The following is a 21,779-nucleotide window of genomic DNA, read 5'->3' as shown; positions in this document are numbered from 1 at the left end:
AAAAAAAAAAAAAAGTAGCAAAATATTAGCTGTTGAATATAAGGGAAAGGTATGCAATGAATTCATTGTATTATTCTTTCAACCTTTATGAACATTTTTAAAATAAGTTGTGGAGGAGACAAAGCAGGGTGTGCTGAGAAGGTCCTCGAAGCATCAGTTGGGACTGATTGCTGGGATAGAGCTCACTCTCTGTTGTTAAAAGGTAAACTGGGGGCTTCCCTGGTGGCGCAGTGGTTGGGGGTCTGCCTGCTAGTGCAGGGGACACGGGTTCGAGCCCTGGTCTGGGGGGATCCCACATGCCGCGGAGCGACTGGGCCCCGTGAGCCACAATTGCTGAGCCTGCGCGTCTGGAGCCTGTGCTCCGCAACGGGAGAGGCCGCGATAGTGAGAGGCCCGCGCAACGCGATGAAGAGTGGTCCCCGCTTGCCACAACTGGAGAAAGCCCTCGCACAGAAACGAAGACCCAACACAGCAATCAATCAATCAATCAATCAATAAGAATGCGAATTTCTTAAAAAAAAAAAAAAAAAAAGTAAACTGAAATTTAAATTAAATCAAAATTTTTGAAGAGCTTACTTGAGCAAACATAGAACAGAATCGGGTAGCGCCAAACCAAAAGAGGTTAGGAGCCCCTCTACCAACAGGAGCTAGGGAAGAGGTTTTTATAAAGAGGCAGAAGCAAAGCAAGGAAGTTGACGGGCCATAACTTAAGCAGTCGCCTTATTTGGAAAGCCTTGCTGGGGGCTCCTTAAGTAGCTACCAAGGCAGCAGAGCCACTGCAGCCTTATGGCCTCCTTGTTTAATTACGTTAACACTGGCAACTGGCCAAAACCACCTGGGACGGTGCAATAGTAGAGCCAAATCGGACGACCTTGGTCCTGGCTTCAGTCCCTTGGCAGAGGGGACTCTGCTCACAGGGGTGTGCGTGCTAGGCGAGTTCCCCGTGGGAAGCTGACCTCACTCTCCGCGGAGTGGGAACCCTGCCCCTGATGCCGGTGCCTGCTACCCAGAGAATTACTGCCACATCCTCCCCCACTTCCAGCCTGGGGCCTCTCCCCAGACCACTTCTCCTGCCCCGCAGTCGGGGCACCGGCTCTGCCTGGCCAGTCCTCCCAGCCTGCCGAGCTCTTCCCTAGGCCCAGCCAACGTGCCACTTGGAAGGACACCAGCCCGTCCTTGGGGGGCCAGAGAGTGCGGTTGGAAGCAGCGATGACCACCTCTTCCTTCCGCCCGCGCTAGTCCTCCACGTCGGCCACAGCGTCCTCCTCGGACGCTCCAGCCCCGGACCGCGCACCGCCCCGAAGTGCGCAAACACCAGCGCAGGGGTATGGGGAGGCGGTCGCCGCCACACATGACGACCACCGCCAGCCCGTGCCAGGCCCCGCCTCGGCGGGGTGACACCGGCTGAAGCAGGGCGGGGACCGGCCAGGGTGGGGGTGGGGCGGCCACTACGGCCCACAGGGCCAGCAGTTGGGGGGCCACGCCGGAAGTGCGGCCTTGGGAGGCCCGGACGCGGCGTGGCCTCTCTAGGCGCGGTGGAGGCCGTGTCTCTCGGTGGCTCCGGAGCGCGAGTCACAGGCGTCAGTCAGGAGAAAGGCGCCGGGCAGGGAAGGCGGGGCCCACGGCGGACTGGGAAGTGTCGCGCTCTAGGAGTGGTTGCCTGGAAGGTGTGGGCGTGGCCCTGGGAGGCGGGGCGCTCCGGGATTGGCGGGTGCGCAGACGGGGCGGGGTGTCCCCTTTGTCTGAGTGAGGTGCGGGCGGTCGCATCTGCGCGTGAGGCTGCGGCGGGGACGGTGAGTCGGGGCGCGGGCGGCACCGGGAGCCTCTGCCCGCGCGGCGGGGGGGGCCGGGACCCTCCACGCGGCCGGGCGCTTCCCACGCGCGCCCCCTGCCTTCTCCAGGCGCACTCCGAGCCCCCGCCCCACTCTCGCCTCCGCCGGGCCCTCCCCGCCCCGCTCCCACGAACGGCGAGCCCTGCCCAGCGGGTGGTCCTCGACCCCGCGAGCTCCAGCTTCTCGCGGCGCCCGGGGGCGGGCCGGGGTCGCGGGACCGCTGTCCGCGGGGGTCGCACTCAGCGTCCCGGCGGCCTTGGCGTCTCTCTGGGAAAAGTGCTTCCTCCCGAGTTCCCCTCCCGCCTCCATTTTCCATCGAGGCTCGTTTCCCGGTTACTTTGTAAAAGCCCTTTTTCGTGAGCGCGACCAGCCTTTCCCAGAGTCCGCGGGTGTCTGCCTGCTGGAAGCTTGCCGGGGCGCTTCAGCGGGAGACGGCGTGCCGCCTTTTCAGCCGAGCCCTCGGTGTGCGCTGCCCTTGGCGTTTCCTTTCTCATCAGCTCGGTTCTTTAACCTACGTGTCTTCTCAAATTGTCATTTGACTCCGGTTATGGTGTTTTCTTCCGTTTTGAGATGGAAGATTTCGAGTGTTTAATGGTCAGATATTTACCCTCGAGGCTTTTGGCTTTGTGCTGTGTTTTAAAGGGCCTTCCCTATTCCAAGATTAGTTTTTAAATAAACTCTTGTTTTTCTCTGGTACTTGTGAAATGTTGGCTCCATCTGGAATCATGTTGGTGTGGGGCAAGTTGGGAATCCAGCTTCAGTGTTGTCTCTAAATCCTGATATTTCTGACACAACCTACTGAATAATTCGTTTCTCCATTGATTTGGAAAACCACCTTTGTCACGTGTTAAGTTCTCGAGTCTTGGGCCCATTTCTGGGATTCACGGCGCTTTGATGTGCAAAGGTTTTGATTTTCACGCAGCAGATCTGTGGATCTCTGCCCCCCAGACTTTATTCAAGTTCTTTTTATGATGTAATTTTTAAATTTATCTCTTATTCATGCATTAGCCGAATGCTTTAAGTATATGATATGAAATGATCTCATTTTTTTTCTGTCTTTTTTTTGTTTTTTGTCGTATTTTTTTAATCTCTGCTTTTGCTTAGCTTTCTGGGAGATAAGTTGAGCCTTGTGCAAAGATCTAAGTTTAGACCCCTTGTCCAAGTGCCGGTTACTGGACCATCTTCCCCGGGATCCGTTTGTTTATCGACGTGGCCCTGCTCTCCCCCTTCTAGTCCAGGCCAGCTTGGCTCTCGGCACCACGGCTTTGTGGATACAGTGGGCAGAATTAGCATCACATTTCTCAGGTTTATTTTAACCTTGTTTCTTGTTGCCATCTGTGAATAGAACCTTTTTCCCTGTGTATTTTCTGACTCCGTGTTGCTGGTGTGTAGGAAAGCTGTCCACGTGGATGCATGTTTGTGATCATTTACTTCCGAAGGTTGCAGGGTTGTGCTTTGGGCTTACGGGTGGCTCAGAAGTGCCTCTTTGGAAGGCGATTCCACCCTGGAGGGTGGGGCTCCGTGGAGATGAAGAAAGAGGGGGCAGGCCTTCCAGCAGGAAAACCTGGGGGTGAGGACGGTGAGGATGAGGGGGGAGACTCTGGGAGCCTCCCACCCCAGACCAGGGACTGGGAGTGTGCCTGTCATGCCTGTCACTGTGGGCGGGGTCTTTGGAAGAAAGGCTCTTTTACATCAAGATCATCAGCCGTTCCAGCAAGAGCGATAAGTTACTAAAGCTTAGCTTACAAAACCAAATAATAACAAACGTTAAGTTCTGAGCTCTTTGCGTCTCTGCAGTCCCTTAGTCACCACCCGAGCCAGACCTCACTCGGCAGAGTCTCACTGCAGTGTGACCACTGCTGCATTCTCTGAATGTTGGCCTGTTCTGGTTTGTTTGGGTTATTCCCTGGTGGGAGTTGCAAAAATCGAAATTCCTGCATCTGAAGAATGACAGTGACCCGTGGGTGGGTGGGTCACTGTTGCGGGCACCCCTGGGGCGGGTGCTTTTTGTACTTGCCGCTGTGTTGGGGGCGGCATGGCCTCCTTAGGCAGCTCCTCAGAGCCAGTTCTGACCCTTGGTGGTGGTGATTTCGGCTCTGGGGACCATCTAAACAGGACTTGTCCTGCCCACCTGTTCGCCCTTCCTGATGCCTGGAGCTCCGGGCATCGAGGTGGGGGTGGCCTGGTAAAAGCCAGGTTCAGTGCCCAGGTGGCTCTCTTGTCCTCCCTGTGGTGTCGGTTAGCGGCCTGCAGTGTTTTTTGCACGTCTTTGCATCTGGCACAGACTTGTTCCAGGAGACCCAGACCTTATCTACCAAAGTGCAAGTAAAGAAAAATGAAAAACTAGTTAGTACCAGTTTTTAAATTTGTTTTCTTTATTTTTTATCAGGATGTAAGTGTCTTATTCCATTTGGGTTGCTATAGCAAAGCACCACACACTGGGCAGCCTGTAAAACAACAGACATTGATTTCTCACAGTGCGGAGGCCGGATGTCCGAGGTCAGGGGGCCAGCAGGGGCGGGTGAGGCCCTCTTCCTGGCTGCAGACTTCTGTGTCCTCACGTGGAGGAAGGGGCAAGGGAGCTCTGTGGGGTCTCTTATCAGGGGGACTCCACCTTCATGACCGAAGCACTCCCAAAGGCCCCACCTCATAACACTCTCACATTGGGCATTAGGATTTCAACACATACATATACATTTGGGGGACACAGACCTTCAGAGCAGAGCAACAGGCATACTTCACGATACGCTTTTTCCCTTTGGCAGTTTGCAGAGGTCATCCTAGGCAGAGGTCTTTTGCTTTCGTGCTTCTCTGGGACTCACCGCAGGTGGGAATCTTGTCGCCTTCTCCCTCTCCACCCCTCCGTGCCTCAGGCCTGTTGGCCGCTGGGTTTGAGTTAATCCCATCAAGTGACTGCCGCTTAGTCAAGCGCTCTCACCTGAGAGGAGGTGTGTCTCTCTGTCTTACCGGTGTGGACAAGGGCTCACACCCCGTCGAGGCCCTGAGGTCATTGTTTGTGAAACAGGAGCCTCGTGGACACACGCCATATCCCGTGCTTTTGCTGACCCGTCTGGCCACCGGGCGCAGCCTGAATCTTGGTCTTAGCAGGTGCCGGACTGGTGTGTGGAAGGACTGTGGCTTTGGCAGCAGCACCATCCTGGAGCCTGCTTCTGAAACCCCACGACTCACATGGGATTCGAACTCGTGGGCCGAGACTCGAACTCACTGTCTTTTAATTGAAACCACACACCTAGGCTCAGGACTTACTGAAGCTCAGGTTCTGTAAGTCAGCGGTCCCCAACCTTTTTGGCCCCAGGGACCGGTTTCGTGGAAGACAGTTTTTCCACGGACAGGGTAGGGGGGGATGGTTCAGGCGGTCATGCAGGCGATGGGGAGCAGCAGGTGAAGCTTCGCTTGCCCGCCACTCACCTCCTGCGCTGCGGCCCGGTCCGGTACCCGTCCGCGGCCTGGGGGTTGGGGACCCCTGCTCTATGTCTCAGTGCAGAAGGAATTCATAGTAAGAGGCAAAGTGATAGGTGAGAAGTGGAATTATTTAGAGAGGTACGCATTCCTTAGAATGTGGTCCGTCTCAAAAGGCGAGAGTGGCCCTGAAATATGGGGTGGTTACTTTTTATGGGCTGGGTAATTTCATAGGCTAACAAGTAGGAGGATTATTCCAGCTTTTTCAGGGGAAGGGCAGGGGCCTCGGAACTGTGGGGCCTGTGGGTGTGTCATCTAGCTGATGTATTACAATGAGCATATAATGAGGCTCTGGGGGGCGAGTCTTCCACCATCTCGGGCGTAGTTGGTTCTAACCAGTTTTTGTCATGTCTGACATCTGTGTTATTCTTTAAGGATTGTGCTCTGCCCCCTCCCCTCCTGGTTTCACCTCCCTCCCGGGAGGGCGTGCACTGCCTAAGGGTGTATCTGCTGCACCTAAATATACCAGGTGACTTTCTCACCTGAGAAAGAGCGTACCGGAAACTCCGCTTCCTCATTGCTGCTGGCAGCAGATGTTCGCCGGGCACTTGTTGCTGTTGTGAGGGTGGAGTGTGGTCTCATTGCTCCTGTAATTTCATACACTTTTTCAGCAAACATTGAGCCACTGGCTGCTCTGCTGGGACAGGAAGGGGGGTGTGAGAGCGATGAGGCAGAGGACCCCAAGGGGGCTCAGGAGGGGCCTCAGCGAGAGGGTGACATGGCCAAGCACCAGCCGAGGGGCAGGAGCCACCCCAGCCAAGGGGAGGCCCGGGCAGGGCTGGGCAGCCTCAGGAACGGTGTGGGGGCGGGGTGGGGTTGGCCTTGGAGCCGAGAACAGTCACTGCGTTCCCATGGGGGGGCAGGACAGGACGGTGCTGCCGCGGGCCCAGGTTCTGGATCGTATGCAGCTGCCAGATCAGCTGGGGCAGAACCGGGTGGAGGGCGGGGTCGGTGTTTGATGTTAAGTGTCTGAGGTGCTAGAGGACACCCACGTGGAGATGCCCGGTGGGGGGAAGGAGGTCACCAGTTCAGCACACCAAAGGGAGCCCCTGGGCTCCACTGGACATTCAGGCCTGTGCAGCGGGAAGCAGCTCAGGTCACAGACACGGGCTTGGGCAGGAGCTGGCCTGGCCCAAGGCCTCGTGGCCGGCCACCGGCACCCACTGGGGAGGCTGTGAATGGGGCGCCTGTGGGTGCTCATTATTGGGTCCTGGCCCAGGTATGGTCAGCCCGTAGTGCAAATGACTGTCCACCTCTGCTGGGTTCCCAGAGGACCAGAGCTGTGCCGTTAACAAAGGTCGGTATCCGTTTTCGGGTGAATTCTGGGGTACTTTTATTCACTCCTTGAATTCTAATCGAAGACTCCGGTTGGAATTCTAATTACAGTCGTGTTGCCTTTACATGCACAGACACGCGCGCGCGCACACGTTTTGGGGGAATGGGCCTTTCTGGTGGACGGAGGGGTGGGCAGTGAGGGCCATCCTCTCTCTCCGCCACGGCTCCTGCTCCCCAGAGGCGGCCGCGGTCACGAGTTCAGTGTGTATTTTCCTGAAAGTTGTGTGTGTAAACGTACTCATCCACGGGACGCTTTACCAAGAGCGTGAGGTGGTGGCTCCCTGACTTGCTCCCCCAGAGGCCCACAGCATGAGGCGAAGCATCCTGCTTGGTGAGGTGCCTGCCTGAGGGCTTGACCTCATTCTTGCGTCGCTTTTCCCCCGAGCAATCTGCCTGCTGGGCTTGTGTGTCCCTGTTGCGGACCCGCCTCGGCCTCCAGATGATGTCAGCCCCATTGCCCTGCCAGGAGAGCTCTTGGTCCCCCCTTCTGTCTGGCAGTTGGGGTGTGACAGATAGCTTACTTGGCTTGGCATTTCCCCAGAACCTGTCCACCCTCGGGCCTCCCTGTCAGGTGCTCAGACCAAATCCCTGGGTCACTCTGGACTCCCACCAGAACCCGACCCCCGCTGGAGCCGCCACCGGGGCAGGACCAGGCGCGGCCAGGGCATCGGTGGGCCCACAGGAGGGCTGTGGTCAAGCCAGGCATGCAGGGCCTGGCATGGGGTCCCCACAGGAGTGCGGCCCTGGCAGGACTGTCCACGCCCAGCATCTCTGGAGGCAGCCAGGCCCGGTGCCTCCCTGGATGACAGCTTGGCTCCTGTGAGGACGCGCTCACCCGGGCCTGTGCGCGCACTGCAGGCCGTGCCAGGTGAGCTGGGCAGACGGCCCACTGCCCTAGGGGCGCACAGCGTCCCCAGGTGTCTCAGGTGGGACCTTCCTGGGCCCGAGAGCTCGGGGTCCATCTGTGCGGCTCTGGGACTGGAGTCAGAGTTCACGGGGGGCCCGGCTGGGCCCGTCATGTGCTCCCTGCTCTTCCTCAGTCCCACAGGCTCCTCCGATTTCCATCTTCCTCAGAGACCCCAGGGACCAGGTGATGGCAGCGGCCAGGCTCCTACCGCCACCGGCGGTGCCCCAGGTGAGTTGCCCCGAGGCCTGCACAGCACCCCTGCCTTGCTCACAGTCGGCCCACGCCTGGGGCTCCTGGTGGCAGCCTGAACGTCACTGCCTCCTGAATGCTGTGGCCCCTCGTGTCACTGCCCCCACATCCCTGGGCGTATCCCCACACCCCCATGCTGCTTGCACCCACCTCGTCTCGGACGGAGACACTCAGTCGACCTGCAGCAGCCCCTGTCGTTCCAGGCCAAGGTGACCTTCGAGGACGTGGCCGTGCTCCTCTCCCAGGAGGAGTGGGACCGCCTGGGCCCTGCTCAGCGGGGCCTCTACCGACATGTGATGATGGAAACCTATGGGAACGTGGTCTCCGTGGGTAAGGCCCCTCTGCAGGCCTCGTCTGTCTGTGTGCTCGGCCCAGGGCGGGTTAGGGTGCTCACGGATGCTGTGTAGACAAAAGGCCTTTCCCTCCCCGTGAGCAGGAATTCCAGGATCCAAGCCCGAGGTGATCTCGCAGCTGGAGCGAGGAGAGGAGCCGTGGGTCCTGGACAAACAGGGAAATGAGGGGCGCAGGGGCCTGGGCATTGGCCGCTCAGGTGAGTGGGGAGCCGCCTTCCTGCACCAAGGGCTGAGCACCTGCGGGTGCTGATGGGAGGTGGCCGGAGTGGCTTCCTCCTGGGGTCTGATTTGGCAGGGACCCTGCGGGCAGGCGGGGCCGAGCAGGCAGAGGCCCAGGGCAGGGAGTGAGCACAGAGGCGAGTGCAGCCTGGTGGTGGGTTGGGCGCAGGCAGAGCGGGGAGAGCACCCATGGGGACCGGGCCCCTGCCAGGTCCCCGTTCCGATGGGACACCCAGCGTTTGAGGGATACCTGGTTGGTTTAGGGAAGGAGGAGGCACCCTAGGTGTAGAAGGGAAGTTTCTTAACCTGGTAGGTAGTGGGGCTGGAGCTGTTTGCGATGAGGAGCCCACCATCCACAGCCACGTGGCGCTGTCCGGGCGTCCCACCCAAAACAAGGCAAGACAGACGAAACACAACAACGAAGTTGAAGCTATAGAACTGGAAAGAAATCATTGAAAATCATACGGTTTTCTCTTGTAAGATTGATTAGAATTCACAAGAGAGTTTGCTAGGTACAAAATCAGTTTTATTTCTATGTATCAGCACCAAAGGTATGATTTTTTTTTCCAGTTTTATTGAGATATGATTGACATAACATTACAAGTTTAAGGTGTAGAACATAATGATTTGACTTAAATATATTGTGAAATAATAACCACAGTAAGTTTAGGTCACATCCACCATCTCATATAGGTACAACAGCAAGAGAGAAAAAAATTTTTTAAAGATGTGATATTCTTAAAGGTAGCATTTACCGCAGCATCAGAGAGGTGAGGTATCCAGTAGTTAACCTAGCAGACGAAGTACCAGACGTTTATGGAGGAAAGTGTAGAAGGGGGGGTGCCGGCAGAGGCGTCCAGTCCTGAGGGCAGTGGCCAGCAGTTGCTTTAGGGCGGGGTGGGGGTGGGCGACATCCAGCGAAGGACGAGGACAGGAGTCTCAGGGAACCTCAGCCAGCCTGCCCTGCAGGACGCGGCCCCTCTGGCTGTGAGGACAGCACGGCACCAATCCCATGGCTGCTCCACTCCAGGGTCTCTGGGTACTGTGTGGAGGGGCACCAGGTGTTACGGACAGCCCGCCTCTTACTGACCTGCAGAATCAGGTATCCTCAGAGGAGCAGTGACTTCGCTGGACCCGGAGGAATGCGATTTTCCAGGGAATGTAGAAAAGGCACAGCATCATGTTGAGCATATCTTTGACTGCAGCTGCAGGGGGCAAGAAAACAGCTGCCCCCAACCAGACCTGGGTCCCTGGTGGACCAGCTGTGGTTTCACCTGATGGAGGTTTTAGACGAGTGCCCTTCAGATCTGATGCCAAAGAGACCGCCGTTCTCCAAGAGCATGGCAGGCTGGAGAGAGAAGCTTTCACACAGAAGCACCCGCTCACTCTGCCCCCCACCCGCAGGCCCCGGAGGACGGGGTCTGAGAGATGAGGGGTGTGCACAGAGCAGGAGCTGCCTGCTGCAGCCCGGGCCGCCACCATGTGCCTCAGCCTCGCCCGGCGGCTCCTCAAAGGGAGAAGCGTGTGCACCTGCCCGGCCCTGCTGTCTCTAACCCAATGAATTGCACTTTCGTCTTGTAACAGGAAGTGAGAGGATTTTCCACTCTTGGGAGAGGCGTTGGTTTTGTTGTCCCTTCAACTCTCTGTTCCTTTTGCAGACAACTTCACGTGTGACCACAAGACAGCTTGTGTGCAGCAAGACAGCACGTCCTGTCCCTGGGGTAAGTGTGTGTCTCATCTTCTTTTTGATCCAGTACAATCCCTGACGTGTTTGTGCTCGTGTTCACGAGAACACGAGGAGATTCCCAGGCTGCTCTGATGCAGAACATGTGTTCTCATTACACAACACACACAATCTCTACAGAATGCTGGCGGGGGGCGGGGGCGGTTAATTAAAAAATTGGTTTCAGTGGACTTGCTTTTTCCCCTTTATTTGTCTTGTTGCTACTGTACACTTGAAACAACGATGAAGCTGCCATCCTGAGAGTGTGGGGCAAGAGGCAGCCCATCCCCGCATTCCTGGCAGCCTGGGTCTGTTGTGCGCTGTGTTTGTGCCATGGGTAATGGAGGGAGTTACCTCCTGAAATGTTAATTTATTCTTCACCGTTAAAGTCGTCTTTCTTTTTTTTTTTTTTTTTTTTTTAAAGATTTATTGATCGATTGATTGCTATGTTGGGTCTTCGTTTCTGTGCTAGGGCTTTCTCTAGTTGCGGCAAGCGGCCACTCTTCATCGCGGTGCGCGGGCCTCTCACCGTCGCGGCCTCTCTTGTTGCGGAGCACAGGCTCCAGACGCGCAGGCTCAGTAGTTGTGGCTCACGGGCCTAGTTGCTCCGCGGCATGTGGGATCCTCCCAGACCAGGGCACGAACCCGTGTCCCCTGCATTAGCAGGCAGACTCTCGACCACTGCGCCACCAGGGAAGCCCAAAGTCGTCTTTCTTGTCTTGTTAGTCTGGCATAAGGCCAGAAGCCACCCATTCAGGAAGCTTCAAACATTAGAAGTGATACTTTTCCACGCAAATGAGTAATTATTTCTTTGACCTACCAGCTTTACTCTGTGATGATGAGGCTTATAAGTCAAAAAAAAGGAACTAAAACTTGTTTTCCACTTAAAAAAAAAACATAGTACAAGTTTTTAAGAACATGTAAAAATCTTATTAAACAGATGACAGTGAATTCAGATATTTCAATGAAGAACCTATGGAATACTGTTACCATTTATCAGTACAGTGCACACTTAATAAATAAACTGCTCTGAAGAGAATAAAATATGAAGAAACACCCAATAAGAAAAATGGGCACAAAACTTGAACAGGTTCTAATAGAAGAGAACCAAAGGAGAGGCCAGATGAGAAGGTGGCGGCCACCTACAAGCCAACAGAAGAGGCCTCAGGATGAAAATCTACCTTGCTGGCACCTTGATCTTGGGCTTCCCAGCCTCCTGTTGTTTAAGCCCCCCAGTCTAGGATATTTTGTTAGGATACCAAGCCAACTAAGATAACCGCCAGGATCCCTGCCCTCTGATCCCTGGTATACGTGCCCTGCATAATCCCCAGGACTGTGGTTATGTGTTTTACGATTAGGTTATGTTAAATGGCACTGTTGCCTTTAAGGAACAGAGAATGCTCTAAATCTGGGTCTAGAGCTCAGAGACAAGTCAAATTCAAAGCAGGAGGAGGGAATTCCCTGGCCGTCCAGTGGTTAGGACTCAGCACTTTCACTGCCTTGGCCCAGGTTCAATCCCTGGTCAGGGAACTAAGATCCCACAAGCTGCTCTGTGTGGCCAAAAATAAATGTATCAATTTTAAAAAAAATTTTTTAAAGCAGGAGATGGATATGATGCATCATTGCTGCCTTAAAGATGCAGGTAGGAGGTAGGAGCAGAGAGTGACTCCCAGGCGGCATCCAGCAAGGAAACGGTCACCTCGGCCCTGCAGCTCCAAGGAGCCAAATGTTGCCAACAATAAAAAAGAGCTGAGAAGTGGATTTATCCCCTGAGCCTTCACACAAGATTTCAGACCGGCTGACACTTTATCTCAGCCTTGTGATACCCTGAGCAGAGAACCCATCCCCACCATGCAGAATTGTGGCCTACAGAACTGTAAGCTAATAAATACAGTTCCCAGTGCTCACACAAGGCTGGGAACACTGTCGCTTCCCACCAGCAAGAGTGGAAAACCTTGTAACTCACAAGGCATCATCAGGTAGAGTACTGAGTAGGGTCTTGCCTCGCTAATGGGGGGTGGGGGGAATAACCTTAAACACTGCTCTGGTCAGACTGAACAGAGTTGAAAGGCAGGAACCATACAATTTCCAAGTAACATAGCCACGTATTAGAACAAAGCTCAATAATGTTTATAAAAATACGGAAGTATCCAGCACCAAGCAAGGGGAAATCCATGATGTCCAGCATCTAATGAAAAATTACCAGAGATACAAAGAAGCAAGAAAATACAGCCATGATTAGAAGAAAAACCAGTCAAGTGAAACTGACCAGAAATGACAGGGATGATAGAATTGGGAGATAAGGATATTAAAACAATAAATTCCATATGTTCAGGGAGCTACAGGAAATAGTGTATTAGGTAGAGGCATGGAAGATTAATTTTTTTAAAACCCAAATCTAATTTCTAAAGATGAAAACAACGATGAGATGAAAAATTCACTGGGTAAAATTAGTGGCAGATTAAACATTGCAGAAGAAAAGATTAGTGAACTTGAAAACAAAGGCATGGAAACTTTTGAAAAGGAAACAGGACAAAGGCTAAAAAAGATTGAAGAATGTTGGTGAGCTGTGGGAGAACCTGAAATAGCCTGATATATATCATTGATGGGAACAAAGCAGGAAAAATATTTGAAGAAGTGACAGTTGAAGTTTTTCCAAATTTGATGAAAACTATAAACTCAGAAATCTAAGAAGCTCAAGGGACCCTATGCATAAGAAACATGAATAAAATTACACTAAACCACATCATGATTAAATGTTGACAACTGGTGACAAAGGGAACATTTTAAAGGCAGCCAGAGAAAAAGACACATCACATGGAGAGAAGCAGGGGCCAAAGGCAGACTGACAGACTGAAGACTCATGCTGTGAACCCTGAGACAACCACTAAAATAGCCCAGAGTTATAGCTGAGAAGACAGCAAAGGAGATAAGATCGAATCATGAAAAATACCTAACTTTTTAGAAAGGAGAAAAAGAAGAGGGAACAAACAACAGGGTGTATAGTGGCTGGTCCAGGGTAACCACTGCTTCCCTGCACTACTGACTGCTCCATAGTGGTGCACACAAAGCATGCTGTTGTATTGGCCGGCTCAGGCTGCCATAACAAAATGCCACTGATCGGGTCCTTAAACATCAGAAATTTACTTCTCACAGTTCTAGAGGCTGGAAGTCCAAAATCAAGGTACCGGCTGATTTGGTTTCTGGCGAGGGCTCTGCTCTCTTCCTGACTTGCAAGCAGCCACTTTGTCTTCCTTCCTTCCTTCCTTCCTTCCTTCCTTCCTCCCTCCCTCCCTCCCTCCCTCCCTCCCTCCCTTCCTCCCTTCCTTCCTTTTCTTTTCTTTCTTTCTTTCCTTCCTTCCCTTCCTTCCTTTCTTTCTTTCTTTCTCTCTCTCGCTCTCTCTTTCCTTCTTTCCTTCCTTCTTTCCTTCCTTCCTTTCTTCTTTCCTTCCTTCCTTTCCTTTCCTTTCTTTCTTCCTTCCTTCCTTCCTTCCTTCCTTCCCTTTCTTTCAATATTTATTTATTTATTTGCAACAGGTCTTAGTTGCGGCTTGCCAGCTCCTTGGTTGCAGCTTGCCAGCTCCTTAGTTGCAGCACATGGGCTCCTTAGTTGTGGCATGTGAACTCCTAGTTGTGGCATGCATGTGGGATCTAGTTCCCTGACCAGGGATTGAACCCAGGCCCCCTGCATTGGGAACGTGGAGTCTTATCCACTGTGCAGGCGGCCACGTTCTTGCTGTGTGTTCACTTGACTCTCTGTGCCTGTGGAGACATAAGGACACTATTCTCATCACTGCGGCCTGCCCTGATGACCTCAACTAGCCCTAAGCACTTTCCAAAGGCCCCACCTCCAAATACCATCACACTGGGGGGTTAGGGCTTCAGAATACGAATTTGGGAGAACACAAATTTTCAGTCCTTAACAACTTCCCTGTTCCTTCTTTCCCAATTTTATGATACTGTCCTAAGTTTTATATATGTTGTAAACCCACAATATGCAACTACTGTTTTTGCTTTAGACGGTTGTCTTTTAGAGTGACTTAGAAAACTTTTTCATAGTCTTTTATATTTACCTTCATTTTAACCATTTACAAAAACCATCATTTCTTTGTGCAATTCCAAGTTTCTGTCAGGTATATTTTTTCCCCATGAAGAACTTCCTTTAACAGTAATGTGGATTTCATGGTTGGGAACTCTCTCCATTGGGTTTTTTCTTTTCAAAAAATTATCTTTTTTTTTGAAAGGTATTTTTTGCTGGGCACAGAGTTGTAAATTGACAAGTGTTTTCCTCTCAGCACTTGAAGGATGTCCGTGCATTGTCTTCTGACGTGATGAAGGTTTCTGATGACGCGTCTGCTGTATTTCTTACATTGGTTCCTCTGTGTCCTCTGTGGTTTTTTTCCCTGTAGCTGCGTCTAAGATTTTCTCCTTCTCTTTGGTTTTTAGGAGTTTGAATAGGAAACATGTTTGTGTTTCTCTGATCTTGGATCTGTGTTTTGATATCATCTGTTATTGTTGGAAAAATCCCAGCCATTATCCTTTCAGATGTTTTACTTCCTTGTCCTCTGTCTTCTCCTGGGATTCTAACGACGTGCAAGTTGGTCTGTTCGGTATTGACCCACAGCTCTGTTCAGTGTTGTTTTTATTGTTTACTGTTCATTTTCCTCTTTGTGGTTCAGTTTGAATAATTTCTGTTGACCTATTTGCAAGCTCCCTGGTCGTTTCCTCAGCTGAGTTGAGTCTACTGACGAGCACATCAAAGGCATCCTTTACCTCTGTCGCTGTGTCTTGTGTCTGATGGTGCAGGTTGTTCCAACACACGGGTCACCTCTGAGCCTGGCGTATTGCCGCTTAGTGTCTTGATAGTGTGTGTGTGTGTGTGTGTGTGCACGCATGTGCGCGCACTCACACACCCTTTTCTTTTTTGGTATCTCTTACTTTTTTATTGAATGTCAGCCATCACTCATGGGACAGCGAAAGAGGTAAACTGTCTGTCTGGAAACACAGCCTCTCCTGCTCAACTGTTAGTGAGGAAGGCAGAGTCAATTCAGTCAGGAGCTGGGCTGGGTTCTTTTGTGCCCATAGTTGCCTTCAGGGCGCCACCAGATTCAGGTTCCACAGGCACTTACTCGTGCTGGGCGGGGGCGCTCAGTCTCCCGTGTGCTTCTGTACCGCAGAGGCTTGCTCCACCCGCAACAGCCTGCTGTGGCTTGTTGCTCAGCGCTTGTTAGACTTGGGGAAGCGGGGATGGAGCAACCCCTGCTGTCCTGGTCCGTCCTTGGGCTCAGCCCTCCCCCAGCTGAAGGAGGTTCGAACTGTCTGGGCCCAGGGTCGTTTCCTGCCCCTTCCCCACCCCCACCCACCAAGCACAGGATAGTCTTCCCTTCCCCCAGCCATGATTTTCATCTGTCCCCAGAGTGTCAAGTTTGCTTACCCTCCCCCAGTGACTCACAACTTTTGTTCCATAGAGAAGGCTGCCCCCTCTTTCAGACCTGAACCCCCAAGGGAGGAGCCTCCCTGTGGTACTACCCCCAGGGGAGGTCCATAGAGATGCGCCCTCGTGTCCATGCTCCCAGGGGCTCTTTGTCAATTTGTTAATGCTCCCAGGGGCTCTTTGTCAATTTGTTAATGTTTTAGCTGGAGTCTCTGAGCCGCTTGTGTGGTGGCCCTGCCTTCCATCTTCCTCTCACCCCTCCCTTCAGCCAGGGGCCATCCCACGCACCTGTCTTTCCCTAGATTTCGGGTCAGTTGGTTATTATTGTGACATTAGTTCTGTGATGGATTCAGAAAAGTTAAGATTTTGTAGATTGTCTAGCTTTTTCTTGCTGTCGGGGTGGAAGAGATGCTCTTTCCAGGTTTCTAGCCCCTGGGGGAAGGCCGTTAACAAAATGACATAATAATACGTGTTGTCTTAAATAATATAATAACGACATTAATGGTAGAAGAACATGGGAATCACAGCTGGATTGGTCAGTGCAGTCACGAGACTTTGCCAAATTGAGATTGTGTTCTTCTGAGGGTCCCGGGGAGGAGCCCTCACTGCCTCTGATGAAGAGGCAGTGCTTGGAAGCAGAAGGCGGTGACTGTTTGGCAACAGGAACAAGGGCTTGGACACTGGGGTTGGAAGAGGAAGAGAAGAACAGAAGAGGGACTTCCCTGGTGGTCCAGTGGTTAAGACTCCGCGCTTCCAATGCAGGGGATGCAGGTTTGATCCCTGGCCAGGGAACTAAGATCCCACATGGCACATGGTGCAGCCAAAAAAAAAAAAAAAAGGGAATCAGAAGAGAGACGTGGGTCCTGAAGGCCCCCAGCTGCAGGAGGGAGGAGCCAAGTTCCGTTTTGGACTTTTGACATGGATGTGCTGGTGGGCCCTCCAGATGAAGAGGTCTGGCTGCAGGCAGAACACCCACCTGAGCCCTGGAGAGCAGTGTGGGTGGGGAAGCCAGGATGTCCCCGTGTCGGGGGCAGCTGAAGCTCGGGGTGGGACCCCAGCCTCTACACCACTGTGGGGGCCCCCTCCCTCAGTGTGACTTCTTTAAGGAACCCTGGGTAAGTCTTCGCAGCCCTGCTCCTGCCTCTTGCGAGATGACCCTCTGCTGAGGGTTTGCTGCAGTCGGGCTGCCTCCATCCTTTTTTTTTTTTTTTTTTTTTAATGTTTTTTGGGGTTTTTTAAAATAAATTTATTTATGTTTATTTTTGACTGTGTTGGGTCTTCGTTGCTGCCCACGGGCTTTCTCTAGTTGCGGTGAGCCGGGGCTACTCTTCGTTGCGGTGCGCGGGCTTCTCGTTGCGGTGGCTTCTCTTGTTGTGGAGCACAGGGTCTAGGCACACGGGCTTCAGTAGTTGTGGCGTACGGGCTTAGTTGCTCCGCGGCATGTGGGATCTTCCCGGACCAGGGCTGGAACCCGTGTCCCCTGCATTGGCAGGCGGATTCTCAACCAGTGCGCCACCAGGGAAGCCCCTGCCTCCATCCTTTTGCAAGAAGTATTAGCATTTGGTATGTCTAAGTCCCTCCAAGGTAACCATTTCCTGGATGTCACAAGACATCACAGGTCAAATCAAGCACGTGTTGACCCCGTTGGCACAAATCTCTTTCCAAACACTTCAGTCAAAGTCTATCTTAGAAGCTCCCTTGCTTGGTGGAGGGACTGCTTGGGTTCTGAGCCCATTATTTTCCAAGGGTCCTGGTTGGGGTTTGAGGGAGCCCGTTGCACAGCACCTGTCTTCTCAAACCAAGTTCTGAATGAATTAAAAAGTAAAGCTTCTATCTCAGTAATGCTGTTACCACCAAAAAAGAAAGAAAAGAAAAGCTGATGGGACTTGAAAATATTCTTACTACAGAAAAAGCACAGTTCGGTGACAACGTGCCTGGTTGCCATTCAGTATGCTTCCTAATCAGAAACTCCAGAAAGACCTTTAACCACCAGATTCAGGCAGGGAGGGGCTTCTGTGTCTTCACCGTGAAGCAGAATGCAGGTCCCCTGAGCTGAGAAGGCCCGGAGGAGGGGAGGGAGAGGCAGGCGCCACGGGCACGCACGTTGGTGCCATTCTAGCTCGTGATCTCCTGGTGTTTCTGGGATAGCATTTGTCAGTCTGCTTTCCCCAAGGGCTGCCGGCCCTGGCACCTGTCAGAGGCCGCAGGAGTGTCCTTGTGTGGCGAGGGAGTGAGAGTTCCCTCCTCGGATCTTCCTCGGCCCCCGGGGCTTCTCACTCTGGCATGTCCCTCAGCGACCGCCGTTTTTGTTTTGTTTTGTTTTGTTTTGTTTTTTTAAGTAGTCCTTTTAAATTTTATTTATTTATTTATTTATTTATTTATTTATTTTTGGCTGTGTTGGGTCTTCGTTTCTGTGCGAGGGCTTTCTGTAGTTGCGGCGAGCGGGGGCCACTCTTCATCGCGGTGCGCGGGCCTCTCGCTGTCGCGGCCTCTCTTGTTGCGGAGCACAGGCTCCAGACGCGCAGGCTCAGTAGGTGTGGCTCACGGGCCCAGCTGCTTCGCAGCATGTGGGGTCTTCCCAGACCAGGGCTCAAACCCGCGTCCCGCGCATTGGCAGGCAGATTCTCAACCACTGCGCCACCAGGGAAGCCCACGACCGCCGTTTTTAGCACCGTCCCCAGCGATGCCTTTGGGAAGCTAGAGGCAGCAGCACAGTGGGTGCTGAGATGGGCACTGGGAGGGTCGTGGGAGGACTGGTTCCGTCCTGTCCCGCGTCTCGTGCTGTCACAGCCCTGCCGCAGGCCAGCTTCACCTGCTGAGTGTCCTTGATGAACATGACTCTGAGCAGGCCGTCCTCCGGGACAGTCCTGTCCCCTGGTGACGTCAACTCAGTGGCTCTGTCTCCGAGATTTAAAAAAATGTCCTTGGCACCCCTTGCTCCGCCCACTCAGCCTACAGAGCCCCTGACCTGACTGTAGAAACATCCCCTGGCGTTCTCTGCCATCCTCACTGACGCCTGAAAGGCCTGTCTTGTCCCCCAGGGAGCAGTCTGCTGGACACGCACACAGCGCTCACGCATCTCCCTAGCAGCCCCCTTCCCACCCCCGCCGCGGTCATAGGTGTGGTCCTGCCTCGATCCCACCCCCGATGGCCTCTGGACACTCCAGGGAGGGCGGGGCTGGGGTGGCAGTGGGCTCTGACCTCGTGTGCCCCTCACAGGGGCCCTCGGACTGGAGCCGGCCCTTCTCTCCAGCCACACTGTCGGCCTGGGCACCTTTGGTGTCACCTGCTGGTGGCTTCTCAGCCGTGGGCATTCAGGGTCCTCCCTGCTCCAGTGAAGCGCCTTCAGGGTGGCAATTGCTCTGCAGTTTCAAGTGGGTTAACACACTCACTTTGGTTTTGTTGTTTCAGGATGTGAAAACAAGGAGCAGGACCAGAACAGAGACTTGAGTCTGAGACCGCTCACTTCAGAGGAAATATCGATGATTCTGAGGAAAACACCTGCCGAGTGGAGCGATCAGGGAAGCTACGAACCCGAGGAGAGCTTCTGTCTGAGTCCCAGCCACGCTGGCCCCCCTGAAGGCCGGGCCTTGAGTCAGGGCATGCCTGTCGCTCAGCGACCAGCTGTTCCTGGCGGGGAGAGACCCTACCGGTGCGTGGAGTGTGGGAAGTGCTTTGGGCGGAGCTCCCACCTCCTCCAGCACCAGAGGACCCACACTGGGGAGAGGCCCTACGTGTGTGGTGTGTGCGGCAAGGCCTTCAGCCAGAGCTCGGTCCTCAGCAAGCACAGGAGGATCCACACGGGCGAGAAGCCCTACGCGTGTCACGAATGTGGAAAGGCCTTTCGAGTGAGCTCAGATCTTGCTCAGCATCACAAGATACACACGGGGGAGAAGCCACACGAGTGTCTCGAGTGTCGCAAGGCCTTCACGCAGCTCTCCCACCTCCTCCAGCACCAGCGCATCCACACCGGGGAGAGGCCCTACGTGTGCGGCGTGTGCGGGAAGGCCTTCAACCACAGCACTGTGCTGCGCAGCCACCGGCGGGTGCACACCGGGGAGAAGCCGCACGCGTGCGCAGAGTGTGGCCGCGCCTTCAGCGTGAAGAGGACGCTGCTCCAGCACCAGCGGGTGCACACCGGGGAGAAGCCCTACGCCTGCGGTGAGTGTGGCCGCGCCTTCAGCGACCGCTCCGTCCTCATCCAGCACCACAGCGTGCACACGGGCGAGAAGCCCTACGAGTGCAGCGAGTGTGGCAAGGCCTTCCGGCACCGCTCCACCCTCCTGAACCACGAACGCATCCACACCGAGGAGAAGCCCTATGGCTGCTACGCATGCGGCAAGGCCTTCGTGCAGCACTCCCACCTGACCCAGCACCAGCGGGTCCACACTGGCGAAAAGCCTTACGTGTGCGGCGAGTGTGGCCACGCCTTCAGTGCCCGCAGGTCCCTGGTCCAGCACCAGCGGGTCCACACGGGCGAGAGGCCATTCCGCTGTGCACAGTGCGACAAGGCCTTCAGCCTGAAGGCCACGCTGATCGTGCACCTGAGGACCCACACAGGCGAGAGGCCCTACGAGTGTAGCCGCTGTGGCAAGGCCTTCAGCCAGTACTCGGTGCTCGTGCAGCACCAACGCATCCACACAGGTGAGAGGCCCTATGAATGTGGGGAGTGTGGCCGCGCCTTTAACCAGCACGGCCACCTGATCCAGCACCAGAAGGTACACAGGAAGCTGTGACCTTGGCCGCACGCGAAGCTGCGCTCGGGAACTTGGGCACCCAGCCCCAGGAAGCCTCCAGTCCAAGGGGGGTGCCCGTCAGCATCACCAAGTGTCACTGAGAAACTCAAGGGAAGCACTGACATGGCTCTGGAAGAACTTCAGAGGAGGCCTCATTTGTTTCTCTCAACTTCTTGAGGTTACATTGCAGAGTAATTACACAATTGTAGAGGATTTTGGTGAAGACAGTTACAATTCATTATTTAACATTAGTTTATTAGAAGTGAGGAAGTAAAGGAAGTTACAGCATAAGGATTACTGTCACAGTAAAACGTCCTCACGCTCCAAATAAAGGTTTTTTTCTTAGAACGTTATATGCCTTTCCTAAATTCAATGACTGTTCTGATTATTGCACTTACTTAAAATTAGAATGTTGGACTATATTTTCAGTATTCTGTTAAGCACTACAATGCTGTGTGGATAAAATGATATAAAAAAGATTGTCACCAAGTGTCGTAATGTATTATGGCTGAAAATCCTGTGTGTGTGGAACCACTTGTTTTGTATGAAAACCGGGTGGTGGGGCAGGGGCGGGACTCTAAAGATTAATTAGTGAGAAATGATGTAATTTAGAAAACCCTTTATCTAGTCCTTTAACTTTTCAAGATCAGAAGGGATGTCCTAACTTACTTATTAGTGAAGATTCAACTCAAAAATGGATCTTTTCCTCAAAACCTGTGCACGGAAATCATGGGATGTCTTGGGCTCCTGGGCCCACGTAGGCTTAGGAGGCCTCTTCGCACTCAGAGCCCAGACCTCACAGCTGCTACACCACATGGGTGCCTCTTTATACACTATGGTGTTTCCCAAAAATAGTGTTACTAAAAAGACAGTTCTTTGGCACATACTTTTAAAACAAAATTCTCAAATAGCTTTTTGTTTACTCTTTCTAATATTTCTATTCCTATGAGGGTTTTCTTTCATTTTTTACTCCTAGTTCCAAGAGAGTCTAGCATTCATTGTCGTATACTGTGATTAATATCTAGTTTATTCATAATTTGTAAAAGTTTTTTTCTCTCTATTGAGAACATACCAGCTTCTCAGGAAAAATTAAGGACCAGAGTGTTGATCCTTTTCTTTTTCTTTTTTTTTTTTTTTTTTTTGGCTGTGTTGGGTCTTTGTTGCTGCACGTGTGCTCTTCTCTAGTTGTGGTGCGTGGGCTTCTCATTGCAGAGCACAGGCACCAGGTGCACAGACTTCAGTAGTTGTGGCACATGGGCTCAGTAGCTGTAGCTCTTGGGCTCTACAGCACAGGCTCAGTAGTTGTGGCGCACGGGCTTCGTTGCTCCACAGCATGTGGGATCTTCCCGGACCAGGGCTCGAACCCATGTCCGCTGCATTGGCAGGTGGATTCTTAACCACTGCGCCACCAGGGAAGTCCTAGAGTGTTGATCCTTACGTCCATAGCAATCACTGATGCAGGTGAAAGCTTGTTTGCCCCTCTCTGCAGGCACTGTTGAGAGGAGCTTACA

General features: G+C 53.2%; 1 protein-coding gene across 5 annotated transcripts; it reads left to right on the top strand.

Moving 5' to 3' along the window:
* The first annotated feature begins 1,727 nt into the window (after positions 1 to 1,727).
* ZNF250 (zinc finger protein 250) lies at positions 1,728 to 20,802 on the top strand. Of its 5 annotated transcripts, XM_068526152.1 has the most exons (7): positions 1,776 to 1,793; positions 7,261 to 7,515; positions 7,722 to 7,782; positions 8,007 to 8,133; positions 8,240 to 8,353; positions 10,034 to 10,096; positions 18,944 to 20,802. In XM_068526152.1, exons 3-7 carry the CDS (start codon positions 7,741 to 7,743, stop codon positions 20,266 to 20,268), a joined length of 1,671 nt encoding a protein of 556 aa, XP_068382253.1. In that variant the 5' UTR covers positions 1,776 to 1,793; positions 7,261 to 7,515; positions 7,722 to 7,740; the 3' UTR covers positions 20,269 to 20,802. The 5 variants fall into 5 exon arrangements, with proteins under 5 accessions (XP_068382252.1, XP_068382253.1, XP_068382254.1 ...); XM_068526151.1 differs by lacking the exon at positions 7,261 to 7,515 and having other exon boundaries at positions 1,728 to 1,793; positions 7,688 to 7,782; XM_068526153.1 differs by lacking the exon at positions 7,261 to 7,515.
* Positions 20,803 to 21,779: the final 977 nt, after the last annotated feature.

Source organism: Eschrichtius robustus, chromosome 17 (genome assembly GCF_028021215.1).
Source record: "Eschrichtius robustus isolate mEscRob2 chromosome 17, mEscRob2.pri, whole genome shotgun sequence".
Taxonomy (NCBI): Eukaryota; Metazoa; Chordata; class Mammalia; order Artiodactyla; family Eschrichtiidae; genus Eschrichtius; species Eschrichtius robustus.
This window is presented reverse-complemented; position numbering and strand designations above follow the sequence as displayed.

What these genes read in the sequence shown, in the direction of transcription:
- ZNF250 (XM_068526151.1), top strand. Translation starts at nt 7,741, where the DNA reads ATGGCAGCGGCCAGGCTCCTACCGCCACCGGCGGTGCCCCAG. An exon ending in CCTGGGCATTGGCCGCTCAG is followed by an intron (nt 8,354 to 10,033) that starts GTGAGTGGGGAG and finishes TTCCTTTTGCAG; the next exon opens with ACAACTTCACGTGTGACCAC. An exon ending in CAGCACGTCCTGTCCCTGGG is followed by an intron (nt 10,097 to 18,943) that starts GTAAGTGTGTGT and finishes TTGTTGTTTCAG; the next exon opens with GATGTGAAAACAAGGAGCAG.